Here is a 21,403-nt window from a genome sequence, read left to right on the forward strand (position 1 = left end):
ATCGCCGGAGAATGGTCCCGCGGTATGCAATGCGCTGAGGTATCACCGTAAACAGAAGGCTCGAAGGTTTGCCTTTTATTTTCAACAGGTGACGCCGTAGTAAAATGGTGGTTCTGAGAGATTACGGTCTCGTTTTTGTAAACAGAATGTGTAATTTTTGTTGTTTGAATCAGGTGAAGACTAGAAGCGCGTTTATTTAGTGCTTTGATCGATATAGAAAATAAACAACATCATTAACGACAGCAGAAACATGACACTTGTTCAAACTTGAAAATCCTGGAGTACATTTTTCTGTTACCGGAAGTGGGAACTTGCTTTTACGTGTTTTGTGGCCGGAAGCGGCGGATATGCTTACCCGGACCGGAACGGTTGTACGGAAAAACCGTCGGCGATCCAGTAGTAAGGGATCAACGCGGAGGGGGTCGGCACCTACAGTCCTTCAGCAAGGGGCCCAATGTCACTCCCCAAATCTGAACTTTCCCCCGGGGACTCGGACTTACCTCACGCCTCAGCCCTCGCCCTGTAAAAGTGTTTCGTTTAGTTTTAGTTCGGAGGGCAAAAATTGTATAACTCCGGATAATCTTTCCTTACGACAGGTAAGTCTTAAAATATTATTTTCATTTTATGAACAAAATATTTCGTCATATCTGTGCTTTTACTTCAGAAAACCAATGCTGTGATTACACGCCAAAGTGTGTTACTCTTTCTGTTGTTTGGCAAATTGTGCAATAAATAACAGCCGACTTCAATTAGTAATGGCGACATGGAGTAGATGTACCCAATGACATAATGAGTCTGTCGGAGATCAAAGTAGCACGCCTAGGTTTCAGAGTTTATTAATTGCTTAAATTGCTGTTGCAAAGGCTAGTCTTATAATAGCATTACACCTGTAGGTGGTAGGGTTATCCAAGTCTCAATAGTATTTCACAGGGTTGTCAAGGTATATTTCACAGGTGTTAATGTCCTACAGGGTTGCCAAGGTATAGTTCACAGGTGTTAATGTTCTACAGGGTGGTCAAGGTATATTTCACGTGTAAATTGTCCTACAAGGTTGTCAAGGTATATTTCACGTATAAATGTTATCCGGTGTTATTAAGGAATATTTCACGTGCAAATGTCCTGCAGGGTTGTCAAGGTATATTTCACGTGTAAATTGTCCACCAATGTTGTCAAGGAATATTTTACGTGTAAATTATCCTACATGGTTGTCAGGATATATTTCACGTGTACATTGTCCTACAGGGTTGTCAAGGAATATTTTACATATAAATGTCATCCGGGGTTTTAAAGGAATATTTCACGTGCAAATGTCCTACATGGTTGTCAAGATATATTTCACAGATGTTAATGTACTAAAAGTTTGTCAAGGTATATTTCACGTGTAAATGTCCCACAAGGTTGTCAAGGTATATTTCACGTGTAAATTGTCCTACAATGTTGTCAAGGAATATTTTACATATAAATGTCATCCGGAATTAAGGAATATTTCACGTGTAAATGACCACCGGGGCTATCAAGGAATACCTCACGTGTAAATGTCATCCATAGTTGCCAACTATTATTTCACGCGTAAATGTCATCCAGGCCTAAGTTACATTTCACGTGCATTTTAATTTAGAGTTATCAAGGTTAATTCACGTGCAAATGTTATACAGAGCTGTTGCTTTATATTTCATGTCTAAATGTCATTAAGGGTTAACAGGGAAGATTTCAAGTTTAAATACCATCTAGGGTTGTCAAGAGTTATTTCATGTGCAAATGACATTCAGAGTTGTCAAGTAATGATTCAAGTGTAAATGCTATCTAGGGTAAAAAAATGCACGTGTAATTAACATCCAGAGTAATGAAGGAGTATTTCACGTGAAGTTCGCGTCATCAGATGTTATGAAGGAAGGTGGTTGATTAAGGAATGAAATTGATTGTACAGATATTTGTGTTATCAAGGAATGACACCTTCCAATATCGTGTTTTGCTGTAGCAGATAAAATTGCACGTGTACTGTACGTTTTGTGCTAAATAGCACAACGTTACGAGGGAATTGTGTGGATTCAAATAGGACATGGCGTCGTGCAGGACAGTGTTTTATCAGTGAAACATGCATAAGCCAGGTTAATTTATTCATTTATCATTTATTTATTTATTTATTTATTTATTTATTGTTTTTATTATGATGAAATCGTGTAAAGGTATGTTTCCTTTGAGCATCATTTAAAATTTACGGATTAATGAAACGTTCTACTGTTGGTGTCACAGACTATTTTCATATTTGAAGGAATGTAGCAGAAAAACAATTAACATGGAATTATGGGAAAACTCGTTATTGATACTTATAGTATATTGTGACGACAGCGTGGGGCCGACAGGTAAAAAGCTGATATATCCAATATATCAAACGTGACATATCACAATCAGATATTACACAGCAATTTCCATGGTAATGATAACCAGTGTACAGACCTTTCAAAATGGCTATCGATTTATATCCATAGGGTTATACTGTACATATACTAGACATGCTCAACTTTCAGAAAATTCATATAGTTTAACCTTCTTATCAACAATAATTAGCTTATATGATACAGTTCGGTTTTATGATCAGATATCGAAGCACATGTTACGAATAATACACGTGACCTGACACGTGACCTGACCGGACGTCGAACTCGCGATCTTCGTCAATAAATCGACTATTATATATGTGTTATTACTGCACCAAATCGACATCCTTAAAATGTTTGATGACGTAGTAATTAACAGCTTGATACGCGGAAATAATAATTACTCGTCTATTACATATGAATCGCTATGTTTATATGTACATGGACACACGTACGAATTGTAAAACATATAGTACAAATTGTATATAATTGTATATATACATACATTGAAGCTGAATAAGGATTCACTGACAAAACAGGTACATAAAAATGAAACGAATGAGTCGTTCTGGCTATAGGAAAGGGGCCACGGTGGCCGAGTGGTTAAGGTGTACCGACACTTTATCACTAGCCCTCCACCTCTGGGTTGCGAGTTCGAAACCTACGTGGAGCAGTTGCCAGGTACTGACCGTAGGCCGGTGTTTTTTCTCCGAGTACTCCGGCTTTTCTCCACCTCCAAAACCTGGCACGTCCTTAAATGACCCTGGCTGTTAATAGGACATTAATCAAAAACAAACCAAACGATAGGAAAGTAGTTTTTGTTTTGCAAAAATTATAAGAACATTAGCAGGGACCGCGGTGCCTAAGTGGTTAAGGTGTCCCGACACTTTATCACTAGTCCCTCCACCTCTGTGTTGAAAGTCCAAACCCACGTGGGGCAGTTGCCTAGTACTGACTGGTGGATTTTAGGTCGGTGGATTTTCTCCGGGTACTCCAGCTTTCCTTCACCTCCAAAACCAGGTACGTCCTTAAATGACACTGGCTGTTAATAGGACGTTAGATGAAATGAACAAAAAACTTTGAAACAAAGAATTATTCAAATAAAACAAGAACCCCACACTTCTGTCTGGCCTAGAACAACCCTCAATATTTACATGGCGAATTTATTCCGATTAAAATAGTAATAATCTCTAACGTGATTTGTCTTTTTGTGTTTAGGCCAATAATAAATCGAGCAAGTTAGTGATAAAGGAGTAAGTCAGATTTCTGGGTAAAAGTGGAGATGATGCAGAAAAGGATAAGATTTGCAAAGACAAAGACTTACAAAGACTGCAGATCAAATCTAGACAGTTTGTCCCTAATCAGGAAACACAAATTCGGTCGAGTTCACATTAGTCGCCTCCCAAAATAGTTGACAGAGACCAGGGGTGACAGACAGGTCCATTCAAACGGTATTCCCAGATAAGTTCAATCCTCAATCATAAAAGTGGTCATTTATTATTGACCAATAAGAACATTGCCTTTTTATCAACGGCAGCAACAGCTGCAGATTTGATATGCTTATGATGGGCAAATCTATATGAGTAGAATAAGCGGCAGTTTCCTGTAGAATAACTTAGATTTATCTTTTCATTTCAGTTCATATTTACCATTTACATTTGGCGTGCTGCCATAGAATTATGGCGCGAACCCATTAGCAAACAAAATTTTCCTAGAAAAGTGTAGGTTTATATATTCATGAAAGATACGTGCGGCTATTCAATTGATCACCATTGGAAAGCATTCTATAATGTGAAGTGCATTCTGTATGCATACAATACAATGAAAAACTCTACACACAGGGAATTTTATGTACATACATATAGAGCAAATGTACCCATATTTCGCGTTGTCAGATTAGTTACGACGTGTACAACGACACCAGAGAAGAGATCGATGATACGCCTCCTGTTTATGTAGACTAATCCTCACGAGCACAAGTTCCAAGTAGGGGACATATTTAGTGTGAAGACCGAACACGGAAATTTAGACAAAATCCTATTACACGTGTCACGTGAAATAACGTGACGGCACGTGCGTCTTAGCTGTAGGCAGCGTGTTCGCAGAGGTGGCCAGCACGGCAGATATAGTTTACAGGAATGGGTCGTACATGTCTTTTTGTACATTTGTGAATTATTCCTGCATTACGACTCTTTCATAGATCTGGCGTATCAGACTGCAGCAGTGCAACGTTGTAAATACAAAGAAAAAACTGTAAACTAAACACAATAGTAGAATAGGAACAAAGTGTTAGTTTAGACGCTAGGAGAAGTAAATGTTGAATAAGACCAGGCGTTCGAGAAGGGTAAGCGTTTGTAGTACTTAAAGTTAAATCCCGTCAAACAAATGCTTGTGATAAAGACACTTGTGAGCATAACAGCTTACCCTATTTATCAGGGATGATTATCTGTGTGACTTAGAATTGTGCCATGCAACATCTTACCACAAAGTAACTATATAGGAGAAACATCTACAGGGAATTATTGGCGATTTTAATAAACTACATGTTCAGACAAACAATTTGGTATATTACATGACTATTTTTGTTTAATTCTGTAGAGATTTATTCGTGTTTGAAATTCAACATTATTCTCATATATCATGAGCCTTAAAGAGCCTCAAAATCAATATCGCACGAACAAGCAGATTATGTTCCTTTTCATCTGTCATGGATGTTAGGGGAAATTTTGTCATTGTACTATCGAAAAATGGGAATTTTACAATTACAACGATACATTATAACAATCAGGCTTACACAACTGATAAACTACGTCATTGTTTCTAACGTAACAATGCAATAACGGCTGATGGATTAAACGAAAATATTTGAAATGGTAAATGAATTTCGTGCTATCTAAAGTTAGGACATCGTCTGCACATCTAAAATTAGAACTGGAAAAGCAATGTTACCTGCCTTCCGCTAAATTCAGACTCGTGAGAAAATAAAAATTATGTTGACGATGACAGATGCAAAGTTCGTTCCACTAGGCATGTGACTATCCTGTTGGAAAGTTTTGTCACCAAACACACACCAAAGACATTTTTATTTGTGTGATATATACTCCCATATCGCAATATGATTAATTTTCACAGTCGTTCGTCTTTCTTGGAAAAATTACTCTCTTTCTATTCTTAAAGTTGGTGATGGCGCACACAGTGAAAACTGTAAAGGTTCCAGCTAGATATTTGTATTGAAGGGAGCCAGTAAAGAACTCTTTGAATTTCTTCAAAATCCACGAACCGTTAATTCCACGTCTAGGGTATCCATTGTAGCAATACGATTGTCAATCTCTGACTCCTGAGGTGTATGTTTGCTGGGTTTATCACCCTATGAACAGCCAGGGATTAATTTTGAGGTGGGTGTAGTAGTTGGTGACTACCTCAGTGACCAATATATTTAGGAGGCACGTCGCATGCTATCTATAGCTATAAGGGCAAAGTGTCTTGCCCAAGGACACAACAATGGCATCATAGACCGGCCCGTTTCTCAGCTTTCAGAAAAACACAAACTCGACACGGGTAGGGAGCGTCAAATTACCAAATGTCGTGGTAATATGACGTTTTGATAGAAGATTGGTTGAACGAGCTGATCTGAGAAGATTTGAGATACGAAAGAAAACTTGAAACTGTTTTTGATTTTTTTTTTTTTTTTTGTAAGAGGGTTGCACAAAAGACGAACAAGATGTTAGCACCCTTCAATACAAATTCAGAGTAAGGATAGAGTAGAGTCAAAAAGGAATAAAGCTCCATTATAAATCTGTTTCGTCCTTCTGATGTGCCAGTGATGCTAAGGAACCATCGGAGCCTATTAAGATAGGTCGAAGGAAATATCAAAATCTGGAAGAGAATGAAGACAACGATGTCTTGCCCACAGATCAACCTTATGCAATGTATTCATACATCGTTGAATGACGTTTTAACGTTTTGTATTTTGAGGTGATGATTTAATTTAGGACGATGGACCAAACAAATGCATCCTCTCTGAAACTACTCTCTCTGGCGAAATTCACATTTCAATTAATAGTCATGTTTTACGATGATTTGAATCTTTGGCATTTAGAATACTCCTTGATTGCCAATTACATATTGTTTTCTGCTGCAACTGGAACACAATTTATGAAGATTCACAGCAGGCATATGCTTTAGGGGGGTGTTCCAACGGTCATACATATTCAGCGTTTGCGTTGCTTGTTTCAAATTGAACTGCGTGGAAGCAGCGGCCTAACAACAACTGCAAAATACAACTTGTGTTTATTTGTAATGGAGGTGCAGTTGTGTTTTGGCCTCGCCGAAATCTCGTTGCCAGGTATTACATATGTTAAACTATAAAAAATATATTTTGTACAATCTGTAGGTATATGAAAGGAAATTTTTGCATACTGTAAACGTTGAAATTTACGCGAGAGGGAAATTCACGCGTATTACGCGGATTCATTTTTATCGCGAAAATTTTCCCCATGTGTATTATTTTAATATCAATTTGCGTAAACTCGAACTAAAAAGGCGTATAGTTTACGTATCGTAGTTAACCCTCCGCGAAAATAACCACGTTTAAATTCATTTAAATCTTACACTGAGCTCTGCGCACTGTGAAAATGTTCTTCAGTTAAAATTCAGTCGACCTTGACCGCGCTCGACGCTGTTCGGATTACTCTTGCACCATATGTGCTGGTATGTCATTACTAGTCGAACATTGCAACAGTACAGTTCAGTTACACAACATTTCTTTTCGAAGTATTAGGGTTTGGGCCATTGCTATGATATTGCAGGGGTATTCGCGACATCATGTAGCCCAGCAATATGGTGTACATGGGACAACAATATCTCTTTTAGTTGGGCGTCTCTGAGCCACAGGGTGATCCGGTGTTCCCTGTAGTATTGAATGTACATTTTGAAAAAACTTTTACATCAAACTAAATTTTGCGTGATTCTTCATTTAAAATGTACATTTTATACAATCTTTTACATAAAACATAAAATTTTGTACATTTTTTTTTTACATCAAATATACATTTCGTACTATCCTTTAGATACAGTTTTGTAAGATATGTATATTTTTAAATCATTCCACCTTTATGTAAAAAAAATGGCCATCCCTTATAGAAAATCGATGCCCAACAGATACTTCAATTAACTTCTTTGATAAATTGATATATTTAGCAAAATTTACTGAATAAGATATATAAATCTTGGAACACGCCCCAGGACCTAATATATCAATTTAACAGGGAAATATGTGATCATGCCACGTGGGCGTATACCGTGATACATGCCAACCTCTCCTATATCGGTTTCAAACGATTCTGAATATTCAATTTTCATGTTCATTAGATAAAAGCCAGACTTTCGTTTAGCAGGGAAAAATATGATACGTGGGTTGTGGCAAGTTTAACACTTTTTGGTATTACTAGAAGAATATTTTTTTTATTTCATCACGAGAATTGTTACATCAGAAATTTATCATGTGGGTCGTTGCACCGATTAGTTATCGTCATAGAACACCACACATTTAAATCACTCTTGTTTGCCCGATTAAAGAGCGCTAGGGTATTGCTGTGGGTGGAAACTCGAGTACCCGCCAATATATAGCGATAGGTGAAAAGTGATAGCGCAGCGCCACCTGGCCTTTCGAGCAATGCGTGTGTCCAAAAACGAGTTTACAACAAACTGATGTCTCCATTTTGTCACGGATGTTGTTACTCCTATACGTATATGAGGTCTTATTCCACCTGATTACATTGGTGGATATTACGACCTCATATCCCATCAGCGTGTGTTCCTTGTAGCTGCCAGCGTCCGGATTCTCGGGCGCGCCAAAAAAGGTGTCATAAACCATCTAAAACGATAATTCATGTCAACAACTATGTGTGCACTTACTTGTTGATAAAATATTAAACCATTTATGCACAAACTGTTGATGGATGCCTCTTAAATATGATTAAATCCACAATAATTCACTTGCAACCTATACTGTGTTCAAATATTGGGTCACTAAAACAACTCTGCGTTTCCGGTTATTATAAAATACGGAATACAAATAAAACGGATAGTGTAACCCAATATTTTCACATCGTTTCGTTTGTTTCGTCCGTTTCAATTCCGAATTTGGATGAACCGGAAATAACCCCGCGAGGTCACAATCAAAGCAAGTATGGCGATATGTAAAGAAAGGTTAATAATCACTGATTTTGGATATAGATATGTACACAATATTAAACTGTGTTTAATTATCATAGCTTAATAGAATAATGAAAGTCACATCACCTAAAATGCGAGTTATAACTTTTAAGCGACTTTGTCCTACGTGCGATGGTAATTAGAGGTTACATGACAGCCTGTCAAACGTTTCCTGTCGTGTTTACATCTAATATTATTGGAATAGGGTGTTTTGTGATGGTGTTTTATTTTTAAATGCATTAACGTGCACAGTCCGTGTGTAAAATACACTAAACGTTTTGTATAGGTTAAGGTTTGTGCATATATCGGATGGAAAGGCTTCCGCATTCAACAAGTTGATAAATATATAACGCCATATTTTGTGTATAGTACCCCTTACGACACTGATACATCGCTAAATTGATCCTTCTGGAACCATTCGGTCGGTTATTAAAGAATGGAAATTAGATATGAAAACCTATTGTAATAGACTTCAGGTATCGAAGCGACAGTGTTTTTTGTTTGTTTGTTTTTTTGTTTTTTTACTCAGAATTGGCTCTTTTCGTCGTTGGTAATTTCTTAATGCTCGATAGATCGATATATGTATTATCCAATAAATTGAAATTATTATGATTCGTTGTATCTTTTCTCACGTTTAAATCTTATAATTATTTCGACATAACAGTTTACAGTTTTCATCTTTAAGTTTATCTGATAAATGACATTTTTTATATTTCTTTTCTCCTATTCTTTTCTTTTGTCGTTTTTGAGTTGTTTTGTTTTGTTTTGTTTCGTTTTTTTTTTTTTTTTTTCTTTTTTAATAATGTAAGGCATTGAGTAAATCATCAGTATCTATATCAACAGTTGTATTAATATGAATTCCCACGTATGAAATATAATCCATTTACCTCCCATAATAATTACGAAACAAGTTATCTAACTTATAGTGTCCCCCTTGTAGCCCGATACAATCGTGCGAGAGGACTTATATTACCGGTTGGGGAAACCGGATAGTCTGTTAAAACCCACCTGGCCAAGCCGTTGATCCATTATAGCTTATAAACTGCGTGGGAGTGGAGAGGGATGTTGTTTTGTTTTGTTTTGTTTGTTTGTTTTAAGTGGACGGGGAAACGAGAGAACATGTTGAATGCCCACCTGGTCAAGCCGATAATCCATTATACATGCAGTTTTACATCCGGTCTGGAAATGAAGAGGGATCTTTTGAAAAGAGAGGGGAAAGTGGAGAAACTGCTGAATTCCCACCTGATAACGCAGAGGACCCCATATATTTTACATACGATCCGGGAATGAGCAAATGACACGTTTAAGTGCAATTATTGTATAAAGAGGGATTAAGAAAAAAGGCTTATTTTAAGCAGTTTTAGATAGTAGTGGATATAAATCAAAGTGTTTGCGAGGGCAATTTTTATATATAAGTGTAATATACCTGTACATACCAGATTAATATGTCGTCAAATTTTAATCAGCATTCTGTAAGTGGTACATTTTAAAGCATGTACATATCAGATTATTTTCGCGGATAAAATAAAATTGCGTAAAATCTGAAAAATACAAGAATGAATAATGTCATTGACCGCGAAAATTGAAAATTGGGAAAAACTTGTTTCATTTATTAACAAAATTTAACATTTTATTGTTGAAAAAAATCAAAATAAACCAGAATTGCATACATCACAGAAGTGAATTTACTGTAATTATTTTTTCACGCCTGAGCAAATTTCATCATTTTGCTACAATTTATTCTCATTTCCTACAAGTATTTTCTTTTTTCTCACTTCCCCTATCCTTCCTTTTTTTCCTTTTATTTTGTGCTCTGTTTAAGATACTTTGATAGAATTATTATATACCATTTATCATTAGGCCATTGCTAAATTTTGCATATGTATAATTGTATTACGTAGAGGACATTGATAAGTTGTGATAACTTGCGTCCAATCCTTTTGTGTATTGTTAGCAATAAAATTGATTTAAATTCAATTAATCATATTGCATATAACCGATATTTCATTTACATTATTTCTTGTAATTAACCAAATAAAATAGTCTGGCTCGAATAAATATTAAAATCAATGCTACTATACCGTAATATCGACTACAACACAGTGAATTTCTCTGTGAATTTTTGTTCTCTTCCTTTTTTCTCCCCCTTTTGAAAATTTCAACCCAAAACAAACCCTTTTTATATCGTTTAAATTCCTGGTGATATCTTATTCTCCTTAAATATCTAATCAAAGCACGAAACACTAAAACTAGTGTCGATTTAATCACGTGAACTTTGAACTCTAATATCCATTGTTAATATATATACCACATACCGAGTAAGTTAATCGGCTGCCGTTTAACTTTCAATGCAATGATGTGCCTTTGGATAGAAAATATTATCTTCATTAAAAGGAGATAAAATCGATTTTCATTATATTCTTCTTAGACGTATTAATTCTGGGAGATATAAATATCCAGATTTATATCTGTGCCAGAGGGAGACCTAGTCACATCAAATTATCAGAGGATTATATTTTCATTCCGTGACGTCATACGTGTTTCGTGGTCAAAGAGAAAAAATAGGGAAACTCGTAGCTATACTCATCAGCTGATGAAATAAACCTCCCCCTAAGGGAAAATCGCCGATGTCCGGACATTGCCTCTATAAATCAACCAGATCAGTGATAGAACTATATTTGGCGGAGTAATCCTCATAAATAAAGGGTGTAATTCGATATTACGATATTAATCCGCTCCGGCTAGGAATGTGTATATCAGCAACTCCTTTGATCTCTTCTTCGTTATTGTAAACCGAGACACAGTAGAATATGTTGGCATTGTTTATTTAATTAGACGGTACGTATGTATACATATGGTGTACACTAACCATCATTGTATACAATATGTCTGTAGTATATCAGTAAATTCGCAATGGTACTTTTTAGTATTAAGATATTTTTACAAAATAATCTTTAAGAGTGAAACACATTTTTATACATTGACAATGATGCTATTGGAACGATACCAAATGGCATGGACGTTGGCAACGCTTCTCTCTCTCCTCGAAACGGCAAGAATATGATACAAAAAAATAAACAACTCCTGTCCCTTCAGATGACTGTATTTATAGATGTCACAGATATTCCAGTGATAGCATTATTATCCATACTATTCCCGGGACGAGTTGGTAAAGTGTGTTCAGCCAAACCATTTTTGAAATAAATAATTGTAATGCTATGAATGACCCTACTGTTATTGGAACAGGTATGTTGACAGATTCATACTGTTTTTGGGACGAGTTGGTGAAGTGTGTGCAGCCAAACCATTTTTGAAACAAATAATTGTAATGCTTTGAGTAAATATACTGTTATTGGGACGAGAATGTTGTCTAATTCATACTGTTTCTGGGACGAGTAGGTGAAAAGTCTTCACAGTTAGCTTGAAACATATTCTAGGCCATTGTACTGAACAACCTTGGTAAATGTCTGAAGCCTTCGTTAATCAATTCGACCTCATCAAATACAATACACATTATTGAAATAAGCATTTTGCACTTTCGTCCTTCCATCAGCCTCTCTTTGGCTTTACCTTGTACCCAAGGGACCTAACTGGTGTGATGCACTCGTATGTAATTCGGATGATCCCGTGATGATCCAGTGCATAATTGATAGAAATAATGATCATACGTGGTCATGATGGAAATTGAAGCATATCGGTAATTCTTTGGTAATCCAATCTCATTGAAAGCCCCGTGACATACAAATACGTCATCCTGTCAGCTAAATCATCCGCTTTTCCGTCAAACACTTTAGAATCAGTTAATGACTGCCATGTATCTAAGGTACGATGTTATGATACCGTGCACTGGTATATCTTATTAAACATTATCGATTTAGAAGGAAAGGGACTTTAATGGAGTCGAGGCAAATATGGCTGCAGTCATGTTATATCACACTGGATAATGAAATTTTTATACGAAAATACAATGTCTGGGCCAGCAGTCTATTCTTTTAAAAGAACATTGTTTTAATTAGACATGTAGCTCATTCTGTGCATATAATCAACAATCTCAAGCAGTATAGAAGAGCCTATGTGGAAAGCAAATGAAATGGTTCATACAGTTTCTGGGCTAAAATGCATATTGTTATTTACACATTCATATATGTTTGTGTGAAACTGAGAAACATAAACAACCGTTTGACCGATAGAATGGCCAAAAATCATATTTTTCACAAGTATACAAATGTATTGCACACCGTCATCACTGCCAGCGTGTTTCATAAATTATATTTACGACAAAAAAAAAACGAAGATAATTTCATCTATATTTTCATGCGATGTATTTTGGTCTATTATACATTACAAAAACGAGCCTTTAGTTTCCTCGTAACTTCTTGTTTATAAAAAAGGTTGGGTTTTTTCTTTTTAATATTTATATATGTTGTTAATGAGGTGATAGACTTTATATTTCTTCTCGCCTTTATTGAAGAACAGGGACATCAATTTTTATCCTGGTCAATTCTACGACACTACAGACTATGCCATCACCAACCCTTTCCTGAATCTCTAATTACAACGTCACTATTGGGGATAGTTTGCAACTAAACTGTGTGGTAAACGTGATGCTTTCAACATCCCTGCTGTAAATTTTCCATTTCTTGATAATAACAGCCCTGCTTCCGGTGCGTTGTAAAAAGCCTAGTGGTGTTTGCTGTTACCACCTGGGGCTGGGTCATTGGAGAACAGCTCTGCTTCCAAAATGTACCATGTTTAGGTGTCAATGTTGAGGAGTTCGGACCGGTGCGTTGCATGTGAACAGCCTAGTTGTTGCCATCTAGGGTTGAGTCATTGGAGAACAGTTCTGCTTCAAAATCTACCATGTTAAAGGGTCAATGTTGATGAAGTACAAGGGAAAGCTTTCTGGTTGACAACATCTCACTGGGATATTTTCCTTTTTTGCGTAATGAATTAAGACGTGATCACTGATTGCTTGACAAAACGCCTCTACTTTGTCCTCATTTCGATATCTTGTCATTTCATAGCGTCAGAAGACGCTTTACCTTTGGGAACACCCAGTCTTATTTCATTTGTACATTTTAGGGCTAGTGTGTATTGTTGTTAACAACAAGGAAATGTGTAAACTATGTTTTAGCTCTGAGTGAAAGTAGGTCGTGTGTAATTTCAGTCAGTGAAGTGCTTAGCTATGCTGGATTAGTCTGTCCATTTTTCTTTGCTAGCAAACATGGTTTTATACATGCTCGTGAATACAATTGGCAGCCTTCTGTGATTAAATCCACTAATTAAGAGTTCTTAATTTTCATAACGATGGCAATTGACATCTGTCAAATTCTAAGTTAGCTAAAGTCTTTCAAGTATTTTTGGACAAGGTCGGGACTTCAGGAGCTGTAAAAATGTCATCTTTCAGAACCATACCTTAAACAATTACTCTTAATATGCATATTGATAGCAAACAATGATACAATACATTCAAAATATATTGTCAGTTTTCTAGAAAAAAAAAACATGTTTCCAAATTATTTGAAAAATAATAATTTTATTCCTAAATCTCATAATTTCTCATTATTTCTTTCAGATATAAGATAATCAGATCAGATAATTCAATAAAATGTGCAGCTAAACGATCATTTATTTAAAAGAAACTTAATTCCCTAACCTCTGTGTACTTGTTGTCTATTTGAGGATACTTCTCATGTTCTCTTAACATGTTATATTTTTCCTATCTAAGACATAACTATATTCTTAACTTTACCATGCATATAACTGCAAGTTTATTACTGTCTGGAGATGCTTCTCTTTCCATCAACGATAACACGAGGATATTCCTTACTGTGCAAATTTTCCTCCAATGCTAACGTAGCATGTACATATTTTGTACGTCTATTATTTTATATAATATCACATTAAATATATATCTACAACCAGATGGAAGCAGCAAATCCAATGTTTTTCTCTCTTTTTATTAGCTACAATGTATTTAATTATTTGATCAAATTCCAACTGGCGCTGTCACATTAGACTCCATTGTCATTATGATACGATGTTTTATCATGTCTATGCTGTTATAACGGGTTTGGCAGTAAATCGGGTTAACTGTTTTCAACCCAAGTGTTCACACACAATCTGAACATAAATACATTTTTTTAAATCACAAAAACTTCATTTTTTTTCAAAACATTTGATTTACATAAAACTATTGAAAACGCGAGGGTTTTCCTATCTTCGATCACGAATTGTTTGAATTGTCATTTCCATCCGCATTGCAAGAAACTGTAACTGTTGCACGATCTTTGATTTTTCATTCTTTTGTTGAACTTGACACAGTTTTTGATATATCAGGAAGCATTCTGTAGAAAAGACCGGACTTATATTTATAATTTCTTTCTAACGTTTCCCCGCAGCCAGACACACATTCACCACACTCACTCATGTATCTGCTACACAGAGGAGGCCGTCCTTAAATAACCTTAGCTGTTAATAGGACGCCAAAGAACATAAAACCAAACCAAATCGTATATCTCTTTGAGAAAAGATTTGAATGACCTCAGCGGCCTTTTCCCTGCCGTCACTAATTAGCCGTTCATCAATACCGACACTCTCACCGGAAATAACAATCGGAATTTCTCGAGTGTCATCGATCATGTACAACAGATTCCGAATGACAGTGTACCCTTTAAACAATAGCAACCTGCAGCATTGGTTCCGTCTTATTTTTAAACTCACATTCATTTAAACAGCTGTCCTTAAGTCTAATTTATAGAGCGACTCTTTTCCTCAATAGTACAGCAATTTATTATTGTTACAATGAGGAAGAGGAAGCAGCGTGCCGGAACAGGATACATGCGGAAACCAGAAACGTTGTCCGGGATGTAAAACACATTCATTTAATTACGAAAAAAAACTGCAAAACTGCAGACATTAAATTTTTTATTTGATATCGATGTGTGAAGGAAATGATAATTCTAACTAAAAAACTCTAAAACATGGAAAACATCTCAAACGAAAAATTTTCAAAGCAAACACTAGTAATTTTTTTCCAATATGAATTCAGGTGTGAAATGTACTTGTCCCTTCTGAGTTTTCATCATTAACGAGCCCTGGAAGGACACAACAGTTGTATGATACAGTTTAATGATGTTTTTGGCTCTTCTGTATCTAACTCTTAATTTGTAATAAAAGGGGCTAATTATATTTTTTGCACAATCCTGACATTTATAAATGGTTTTGAAACCATATCTTACCTTCAAGCGTAATTTTAACTTTTTTCCTCAGGACAATTTACGGTATTTGCTTGTAAACGATGTCACTTTCTCGACAATACACTGTAAATTCAAGAGCTAGTTTGACCAGTACTTAAAAAATAATTATTTCATGATAACATATAAATTGAGTCTGTTTACTTGGGAAAGTTAGTTTTCATTATTACCAGGGTTGTTCGGAACTGTCTTCATTTTTTATTCTACATACGCTATACTGGAAAACGTCACCGTTTCCGAAGGTAAGGTCATTCCCGCGAGTCTGTATGTAAATGAGGACACTGATGGTAATGGTTGATGGTTCCTACACTATTATCAGACGACATTTCCATTAACCTCGCCTTACGTGGTCAGCATTACGTATTCAGGTGTCCGAAATGATCAGTTGTCCAGACACAATGCTGCTTACGGAACGTAAGAAATGGTCAGCGCGCGATATGGTTTATTATGATAAGATGAGAAGAAAGGCTATGGTTATAAACTTTTTATTATTGTTATTATTTTGAACTAATTGTGAAAACGTCATATTGATTTAATTTATGAAACACGTCATATTAACCTGTGAAACACATCATAATAACTTATGAAACATGTCATATTAACATGTGAAACACGTCATATTAACCTGTGAAATATGTCATATTAACTTGTGAATCACGTCATATTAACCTGTGAAACATGTCATATTAACATGTGAAACTCGTCATATTAACCTGTGAAATACGTCATATTCACTTGTGAAACACTTCATATTAACTTGTGAAACACGTCAAATTAACCCGTGAAACACGTCAAATTAACCTGTGAAACACGTCATATTAACTTGTGAAGCACGTCATATTATATTGTGAAATACGTCATATTAACTTATACTGATTACTCTTGTTGGTCCGGATGGAAGTGTGCGAGGGATCCTACTGTGGGAGGGAACCGGAGTACCCGGGGAAACCAAAATTGTCGACCCCAGGTAACCTCTATCCCTTCAGTCCGATCGCCTAAGATTTAGGTGTGTGCGTTAAAACTGCGTCATCCGGCAATGCTTTTAAAAATTCAAGAACGAGGTTTGAAATTCAGTATGTTATGAGAATACAATATAAGAATACATAACTGATGATATAAACACTTCAATCTTGAGTATTTTAGAATTACTGCTTGATCAAGTGCTAACATGCAGCTGGCTCTAAGTCACGTGACTAGAAACCTCCATATATATTAGTGTCCCGGATGGTAGCTTTGCCATGCTTTGATAAACCTGTGCCCATGGTGTCACTCACTACAATAAATATCACTTTAGAGTGAAAGAGACTATACAATTAAGCCCAGACCAATGTAAAACCAACACGCATTGTGGAGCAAGAGGTGTTGTTTAAAATCTATGCTTCGTAGACTTCGAGGAATCAATAACGACGACTGGCAATGTTGCACGTGCACGATCCGGAATCACTTAACAATTCCAATTCTAGAAATAACGAAAATAGCTATAAACACGCACGCGCACATACGTAAGCTACGTAGATGCACGTGCAACCGATCAGATTATAGTGTGAATTATATAACACATTTTCTTTTGAATTAATTAATTACAAGCGATTGCGTGTAAGAGTTACAATATGTACGCAATAAATGTCGTTTCACGTTAATCATCCTTCTTTCTTCTACATAAACATGAAAGGTTTGATTGTTTGCGAACAAATTAAATCTATGTAGACCGGACAGTTACTGTAGGGCTTTCATCTAAATATAGAACGGTTTACCTGTGAATGGAACTCTTTAGTTCAAGTATCATAAAAGTCCTTTGAACTCTTCGAATGTTTCACAATTATCAAAATTCCATTAAATCTGTGAAAAAAGAGAGATCGTTCTGCGTTAAAGCAAGACTTGGCCTTGAAACGATTGCAAACCCACTTAATGCGAACATTTTAGTAGAATGTTCAAATTTCAATTAATATCATCACCTTTGGTTTCGCCATAGGCATCTGTATCTGGTAAGTATTTATATAAAAAAAATACCACTATATCAGCAAGTTGTAACTCTGCCGGACGTGGGGCGAGCTGTGATTGACTGAAATTTCAGTTAAATCCTATTAAAATGTCAAATACACGCAAAATCCTTAAATATTAATGCATCTTAACCTTTTGTCGCGTGACAATGATTTTAAAAATCGACCAAAAGTGGTAGAGCTAGAGAGCTAGTCCAGCACCTAATCTTTAAAAAAAAATAGTAAAGTAATGGTAATATATTTTTCTATAAATACTTACAAGATGCAGACGCCTGTTGTTTCGAGCTTATCTAAAAAGAGGCGCTAAATATCCGTGTGAAAATTTACTCAATAAGCTTTGAAACTGAAGATAATATTCTTGTAAGAATTTTTTTTTTTAGTTTTTTTTTTTTATTATTTAGTTATTCATTTATTTATTTATTTTTGTGATTTCATATTTTTGTTGAAAATAACGATTTTTTTTTTTTTTTTTTAGAATTTTAAATTTAACAGTATTTGTGTTGTTGGGTTGTTTACAACGGGGACGTGGCGGGTTTATAATAGATATAAACTACATGTATATTAGATAAAGAAAATAAAAAAAAAACATTGATCGCCTTGTCGACTACAGCATGTGTACATTTATGAGAGATTAGGTCGAAGATTACATATCAATACCAGCCCATTACCTCTTCGGACCCGCCAGAAAGACAGACGGACGACATTTACTTGGCAGGTGATCCTTGGAGTGTAATAGCGCTCCCTGTGGGCCCATAAAAGTCCGCTACGAAAATGACTTGATTCGTGTAGGACATCATTCCTGTACACAAACACACGTTTCGTGCTTCTTATCAGACTATGATTGAAGTGATGGATCGAGATAGGTTTTTAGGTAGGCTTTAGGACCACCTCCGCCCTCCGTTCGACTTTCAATAAAAATTTGAACATCATGGTAATTCGGATTCGCCAAGGCCATTCGGAACTCCTTCAGACTGGCGCTTGGATCCCCATCCTTGGTACTCCAGGTCGTTTATGCGGACAAAACGGCTCGTGCTTTTTTAATGTAAAGTTCAAGTCATTTATCTTTACGGACCTGCATATGATAATGCAGGCCTTGACACTATTTGTCCAGGCTTACAAGTCTGAAAACAGCATAAAATCACCAGTTCCATCTAATTTTTTTTCAGAAACGAGCAACTCTGGTCAAACCGGTCCAGCCGTTAGGGCCGCGATCAACGAAAACAGCCCGGGGGTTGGGATAAGATTTCCTCAGCCCTTAACTATTTGAGGGATATGGCTATTCCCGCCGATTCATGTTGTCTTCATTGCTATACTAGGGACTATTGTATGACAACAAATGCAATAAATCGGTCAGTTGATAATAACTTGTGTATTTAGTGGTTATTGTATATTTGACGGTAAGAGTACAATTTGTGTGATGACGTCATTGGAGATATATCTAACTGAAACTGGTGTTATTCTAGAAGTTCAAGGGCGGAGAGGGGGGTTGAGTTGGGGTTGGGGTTGGGGGGGGGGGGGTGCGAGTTGTTAAGGTGTCCCGACACTTTATCACTAGCCCTCCACCTCTAGGTCGCGAGTTCGAAACCTACGTGGGGCAGTTGCCTGGTACTGACCGTAGGCCGATGGTTTTGTTCCGGGTACTCCGGCTTTCCTCCACCTCCCAAAACCTGGCACGTCCTTACATGACCCTGGCTTTTCTGTATATAGGATTTTAAACAAGTTAAACCAAACCAAATCAATTCAGAAGTTGGTCAATTTATGTTAAAATCTATGAGTGCTGCCTACCACCAGTAAGCACTATTTGACGGATTTATCGATTTCTACAGCTATATTCTCTATGTTAAAACGTCTTTGGCTTCTTTTTTTTTTTACCGAAATTGGCAAATGATATTTGCCACAAGTTATTAAAACTTATGAAGCCATCTCCTCACAACACTAAGTCAAAACAACAGGTGGTGATATAGACTGCCAATGACAATTTCTATCATCATGAAGCGATTTGTAAAGTAACACAACCACAAACAAAAAGTATATATCAAACTTAAGGTTTTTAAACAAACGTAAAAATTTTCCGGTGGATTTAATCAAACTTTGCACTTATTTGAATACATAACAATTCGTATCCAAAACTAGATTTCATCGGCAAACAGTAATACTCCCAAAGTTACATACTCAATAGATCATCAAAGAGTACAACACGTTCGTTTAAATGCGAAAGACATTCAAAGAAGAGGCGATAGGCAGTTTCATAATTTTTGTTTTTGTTTTTTGTTGTTGTTTTTTGTTTTTTGTTGTTGTTTTTTGTTTTTTGTTTTTGTTTTTTGTTTTTAGTTTTTTGTTTTTTTTGTTAGTGCGTGCTATGACTATTTTGCATCTGAAATGACTCCAAGGTGTTTTTGGGTGCTACTGAATTTTTTAAAAATCCCATCAGAAATCAGTTCAAGATCATCATTTGAATTTGATGTAAAAATAACTTCAGCATTAATTTGGATCGAAAGTGACATGTCAAGGATGTGCCTACCAAATTGAAGTTCGCAGGTCTCTATTAAAAACTGTTCACTTGTCAAGATATGAAGATGAAGATGCTTTTAAAGATTTATCATTAGCAAAGAGACAGTATCATTTTATATCAATTAAGAAAAACGGAAGGTCCGAGACCCTGAGGAATCTTAAAAGGTTGACAATATTAATGCTGACAAAAATAAGTTAAAATACGAAATATAATACAATAATTCTGTTCAAGTAAAATATCAAACTGACGTTTTTTCTAATCCATATCTTTTGGTGTCCCCCTTGACATCCGTCCTAACATGACCACGGTTGTTGGTGCCGCTCTTGAAACCAATTTTCTTATGACCATGGTTGTTGGTGTCTCCTTGACACCCGTCCTCATATGACCATGATTGTTGTTATCCCCTGACACCCGTCCTCATATGACCATGGCTGTTTGTGTCTCCTTGACACCCGTCCTCACATGACCCTGGCTGTTTGTGTCTCATTGACACCCGTCCTCAAATGACCCTGGCTGTTTGTGTCTCCTTGACACCCGTCCTCATATGACCCTGGCTATTGGTGTCTCTTTGACACCCATCCTCATATGACCCTGGCTGTTGGTGTCTCCTTGACACCCATCCTCATATGACCCTGGCTGTTGGTGTCTCCTTGACACCCGTCCTCATATTACCATTGGTGCTTGTGTCTCCTTGACACCCGTCCTCATATTACCATTGGTGTTTGTGTCTCCTTGACACCCGTCCTCATATGACCCTGTCTGTTTGTGTCTCCTTGACATCCGACCTCATATGACCCTGGCTGTTGGCGTCTCCTTGACACCCGTCCTCATATGACCATGGCTGTTTGTGTCTCCGTGACACTCGTCCTCATATGACCCTGGCTGTTTGTGTCTCCTTGACACCCGTCCTCATATGACCCTGGCTGTATGTGTCTCCTTGACACCCGTCCTCATATGATCCTGACTGTTTGTGTCTCCTTGACACCCGTCCTCATATGACCCTGACTGTTGATGTCTCCTTGACACCCGTCCTCATATGAC

At 36.6% G+C, this 21,403-nt stretch overlaps 1 protein-coding gene across 1 annotated transcript in view; it reads left to right on the plus strand.

Annotated features, from left to right (window-relative positions):
• Positions 1 to 320: 320 nt before the first annotated feature.
• LOC117330232 overlaps positions 321 to 21,403 on the plus strand; it is a 57,344-nt gene continuing 36,261 nt past the window's right edge. The window contains exons 1-2 of the mRNA XM_033888453.1: positions 321 to 596; positions 7,209 to 7,222. Of these exons, the coding sequence (XP_033744344.1) occupies positions 348 to 596; positions 7,209 to 7,222 (263 nt within the window). The 5' untranslated portion in view covers positions 321 to 347. The remainder of the gene's footprint in view (positions 597 to 7,208; positions 7,223 to 21,403) is intronic.

Source organism: Pecten maximus, chromosome 6 (assembly GCF_902652985.1).
Source record: "Pecten maximus chromosome 6, xPecMax1.1, whole genome shotgun sequence".
Lineage (NCBI taxonomy): Eukaryota > Metazoa > Mollusca > Bivalvia > Pectinida > Pectinidae > Pecten > Pecten maximus.